Source organism: Limulus polyphemus, unplaced genomic scaffold, assembly GCF_000517525.1.
Source record: "Limulus polyphemus unplaced genomic scaffold, Limulus_polyphemus-2.1.2 Scaffold2105, whole genome shotgun sequence".
Classification (NCBI taxonomy): domain Eukaryota; kingdom Metazoa; phylum Arthropoda; class Merostomata; order Xiphosura; family Limulidae; genus Limulus; species Limulus polyphemus.
Genome location: NW_013667715.1, coordinates 106446 through 111955, shown reverse-complemented (window position 1 = coordinate 111955; position 5510 = coordinate 106446). Strand labels below are relative to the sequence as shown.

General features: G+C 41.3%; 1 protein-coding gene across 1 annotated transcript in view; it reads left to right on the top strand.

The window, feature by feature from the left end:
• Positions 1-4697: 4697 nt before the first annotated feature.
• Positions 4698-5510, top strand: part of LOC106465970 (cytosolic endo-beta-N-acetylglucosaminidase-like) — an 86944-nt gene continuing 86131 nt past the window's right edge. The window contains exon 1 of the mRNA XM_013926217.2: positions 4698-4864. Coding sequence (XP_013781671.2) covers positions 4698-4864 — 167 coding nt within the window. The remainder of the gene's footprint in view (positions 4865-5510) is intronic.

Genomic DNA, 5510 nt, shown 5'->3' with positions numbered 1-5510 from the left:
TATTTTCTTTCACTTTGTTTCAGTAAACTTGGTTTCTTTATTTCTGGGATTTAATTCACCAGATTTCCTTAATTTTTGATATTTGTCTCCTTCAGTCAATCTTCTCTTCAGGCTCTCTGTCTTGCACCATTTCATTGAATTTTTTTTTTTTTTTTTGGGGGGGGGGTATTTTTCCTGCTTTGGCAACTTGAGCTAATGTAACTCATTAACAGTCATCTCTTCTCACTTTGTTTCCTTGTCTTACCAGGTTTCTCATCATATATGGCCTCCTTTCCTGTCACTTACCCCTTGATGGCTAGCTTTTGAGTGTTTTTTTTTTGAGGGGGGCAATTTTTTTCTGGTGCCACCCGTTGGCTCTAGTCATTTCTGAGCTCTGCTCTCCCACTATGTACAACCTATGGACTCCCTTTGCTACAAACTAGTGAGTTCCTCAGATGCCGATGCATTTTCAATGTTTTTTTCTGTCTTTTTCTACTTTCCACCTCATCAGTTTTGAGTGCCATGGAACAATTCTTCTGTGGGGGTTTTCCTCCTGTTTTTTATTTTTGTTTCCCTGAAGATGGGTTGTTGTTAGCCAGTGATCAGTCTGTCCTACTTTACCTAAATTTAGTTTTTAGTAGGTTCATGATAGATGATTTTCTCACTCTGAGCAGGATACTCTCCCTGGTGATGGATGGCCTTGTTTGTGGTCTTAGACACTTTCTCCACATCCTGATTTATCCTTTTGCTCTTTGCAGTTTGTCCATAATAGTTGAAATTTTATTTCTGAGTCCTTTCCATTGAATTGGCTACAGCTGCCTCCTTTTCCTTTGAGTCCAGTGGGCTTTTGCTTGGTGGTTAAGTTTTTTTTAGGTCTTTTCTTCCACTACTAGATGTTTGGAATCTACTTGTCACTTCCAACATGGCTTCCACTAGAATGGTAAGAGGTGATCCTATTTAAGTTTACAAGAGTTTCCAGGAATTTTCTATTCTGAAAATAATAAAACATGAGAACATAAGTTTAAGATTTGGAAAATAGTCTAGGATCCACTTAAGACAGTTTTATTCTGATACAGTCACTTACTTCATCTCACAGTTACAGTTTTTCTCTATTTGACTCTCCTCTGTTGCAAAATATTTCACTTGGTTCTAGCTTTTAAACTTCCACCTAACTCCACATGTATACCACATGGTTTAGCTGCATTATAGCATGCAACAATCCTCCACCTATTGGAGTGTGACACACCCTCCTCTCGCAGCTGACTCCCCCTGTGCAGTTGAACCCAATCTTCACTTCATGATTTGGCATGAGTGTTCAGAATTAACGATTTATTTAAATTGTGCTTTGTTGCTCTTGATTTTAGAATTTCGATTTCTAATTGCAACTTCAACAGTTTTCTCCTTTTGAGTTTGCAGTTATTTAACTTTTTTTTTCTTCAGTTCATTACTTCCATGGTGTACTGTTCCCACTCATGTACTGGTAATCAACCACAGTATCATGTACTCTTATTTTCAAGTTACGGCCATTACTGCTTCAAACACTACTGGTGACCAACCACCTATCACATTGGCTTTAGGTTCAACATTTTTGGCTGTAGATGTTTCAGCCCTATTCTTCTGAGAGATGGCATCTTTAATGTGGGTTGAGGGGTCTCCTGTTTGACAACCATTTCTCCCTTTTCTTGGGAATTCAAACAGGAAGTTGAGGATTTGGACAGCTGTTTTCCTTCTCATTTCTTTGCCGTGTAGTCTCATTCTCAAACACTGGTCATGCTGAGACCTTTTTCATTGAAACACTGAATGCCAATTATTTTGTCTTTTTTCCTTCCTCTGAAATTGGGGTGAAGAATGAGCATTTTGCCAATCAGTTGCATTTGGGGGTTAGAATGCCATGTCTCTTACTTTTGTTTACCATCGTTACTTGAATCCCATTCTGGTTAGTCTGCAGTTATATTTTTTTCTCCCATTTGGGGTTTTGACTCTAGTTCCTCTTTGCTTTTTTCATGGGATTACTTTCCCGCCATCATGTTCTCCTCATCCTTACCTATTCCCCTTTCATGAGTCCTTTCATCATGACATACTCTTTCTTGTTCACCATTGCCATACATGCCATCAATTGTACCCATTACTGTTCCATGGGTTCAGGTCTAGTTGTTGCCCTGCTTTTTTGTTTTGCCAGTATGTAAGAAATGTTTGCCACCAACCCTAGGATTTTTTAGGGCCTGGTTCTTAGAACTATCTCATCTTTTCCTGTCCTTCTTTTTCTGCCTTCTGGCCACTTTCTCTCCTCCTTGGGTTCCAGTTCTAGCTAGCATCTTTCCAAAGTAGTTCAGGATCCTCTCTTCAGGATACTATAGAACCAGTTTTCTATTCCTGTCTTTTCTAGTCCCCCAAAAGACTGGAGATTAGTAGACTGTTCTAGTTTCTCCTGTCTGAATCATTCTGTGGAGATTCTCTGGTTCACTTTGAAGTCTTACCTGTCTCTTTAATGGGCATTTGTTCCTGGTCCATGGATGATGAAGTGTGATGTGTCCAATGCTTACCTCCACATCCCTATTTTTATGGCATACTGTCATTATCTTCACTTCATCCAGGGAGAATGTGTTTATCAGTTCTGTGCCCTTACGGTTGGGCTTACCTCGGCCCACTATGTTTTATTGTGAGGTGGTCAGGTCTTTTGCCTGTCTTCATGCACAAGGAGTATATTTCTACCCCTACATGGATGACTGGCTTCTTCTAGTTCCATCATTTGCTGTGTCATCCAATCATGTGCATCTTCTCCTTTGAGGGGCTGCTTGGGTGTGTTGCCTAGTCAAGGTGGAAAAGTCCACTATCATCTCAATCCAATAACTCGTTTGTCTTTGGGTGTTCTTCCATTCCCATCTCAGGATTTGCCCAGCCTTTTCCTCATTGTCTGAATTCTATGTAGCTTTTAGCTCAATAGGCACATTCCTCACCTTTTCTCCCTGCTAGAGTGGTTCTTTTTCTTTTGGGGACTTGAGCTTCTTTGAATACTATGCTCACATGATGTTTCTTCAGTGGGTATTTCATTATCAATAGAATCTCACCAGGGGATCTTCTGGATCATCCAATTTCCCTTCCTCCTTCCCATTAATACATTTTTGCCTGGTCGTTGGACAGGGAAAACCCAAAAGCTGATTTCCATCTCCTCCCTCCAAATCCAAATGTACAATTTTTATTGATCTTTCACTGTTTGGAATGGGTGCATCTTGCAACACCTAGGAGTTCCAGGGCTGTTGGTCTTCAGCAGACCCAAGTCTCCCTGTCAGTCTTCTGGAACTCATAGCTATTCAACAGAATATGAATTATTTCTACCGCTTCTGAGGGGTGAGACTGTTATGATTCATTCCAACGACTCAACTGTTCTCTCATATCACTTGGTAAGAGGGAACTCAGTCAGGGTCCCTGTGTTTTCACTCTTTGGATCTCCTGTTCTGGGCTCACTGCCGCCACATTTCAATTGCTGGCTTGTTATTCCCTGGGTGCTCTCTTTCTTATCCATGGTTGGATGCATATGCCACTCATTTGAATATCAAACTTCCTTTGTTGTGGTCCACTATTCCACATACTATGCCTTTGGTGTTCAATGCCCTCAATCAGGATAGGAGGGACCTCTACATTTGTACATAGCCTCCCATCTGTCTTCTTCCCAGGATCCTTTTCATTATCTACAATCCTAAATGTAATGGACTTTGTGAGAGAGTCAATGGAGTTTTAAAGAGTATGCTAAAGAAGAGACCACATGACTGGGACAGATACTTACAGGCAGCATTATTTGCTTCTTGAGAAGTCCCACATGCAAATACAGGATTTTCACCATTTTAGTTACTGTACGGAAGAACAGTACGAGGTCCAATGCAAATATTGAAAGAGCTATGGAAGGGAGAAGAAACGTCAGAAATAAGGAACGCAGTATGTGTTAGACCTAAGAAACTGACTGGAGGAAACCTGTAAACCTGCTTGACAGAGTTTGTATGCAGCTCAAGGTAGTGAGAAGCATTTTTATGACAAGAAGGCCAAGGATCGACAAATTGGACAAAAGGTCTTAGTTCTGCTGCCTACAGACCACAACAAACTCACCCTGCAATGGAAAAGACCTTTTGAAGTACAGGAAGTAGTCAACAGAATGGACTACAAGGTGAATGTGAAAGGGAAGACCAAGATCACCATGCCAATCTGTTGAAGTATTTTGGGAGAGAAGACGACCTAATGGGTGCAGCTATTGAAACAGAGATGGATGTTACAGGTGTGGCCATCATAGATGCAGAACCAGAAGACAGTGACTTTGTCTTAGAAGATGAGGACCTACTAGATCTAAGACCACTAGGTGGAGATGAAACATACAAAGGTGTCAACATCAGTGAAGAACTGACTGGCAAGGAAAATAGAAAATTACAAGACCTACTGTACCAGTATGCAGATATCTTCACAGATAAACCAGGAAAGACAGACATTGTGCAACACAAGATTGAGACCAAAACCAGGGATCCTGTCAAAGTGAAGCCCTATCAGATGCCTTGTGCAATGAGAGATCTGATAAAGCAGGAAGTTCAGGCAATGTTGGAAGCTGGAATCATTGAGCCTTCAAGTTCAGCCTACTGTTCACCAGTTGTAATTGTGAAGAAGAGGATGGATCAAACCGTTTCTGCATAGACTTCCGGAAGTTGAACCTCGTGACAAAGTTCGACTCCGAACCTATGGGCAACCCAGAGGCCAACATGGCAAAACTAGATGGGGCCAGGTTCTTTTCAAAGATCTACCTCATTAAAAGTTACTGGCAAATCCTGATGGAGACAGGATCTAAAGAGAAGACAGCTTTTGTGACATCAGATGGATGTTACCAATTTAAGCAGATGCCATTCAGGTTAGAACATTCAACCGCATGATGAGGAAGATGATGCACAACACCACCAACATTGAGCACTATGTGGATGACATTCTGACACACACACACTGAAGAGACTTAAGACAGGTATTCCAGCGAGTGAGGGCAGTGGGCCTCACCATCAGGCCATCCATGTGCTACATTGGATATTCTGTGCTGGAGTTTGTTGGACATAAAATGAGGGACTGGCGGATAGCCATGGAAAAGGAAAAGGTAACCCGCATACAAGATACACCAGCTCCAATGACCATGCATCAAGTCAGATCCTTCCTAGGGTTAGCAGGATACGATAGGAAATTCATCCCAAATTATGCTGAAATTACTGCACCATTGACTGACCTGACCAAGAAAGGCTTGCCAAACAAGATGAAGTGGGAACAACCACACCAGGTGGTATTCCAGAAATTAAAAAACATGTTGGGAAGCTCACCAATTCTTAGAATGCCAGACTTCAACAAACCATTTATCGTTCAGGCTGATGCTTCAGACATTGGAAATGGGCATTACTCTTACAGGAACATGTAGATGGACTGTTTCAATAACATATACAAGTAAAAAACTGTTGAATAGTGAGAATAACTACTCAGTGATTGAACGAGAGTGTCTGGCTATTATATTTGCCATT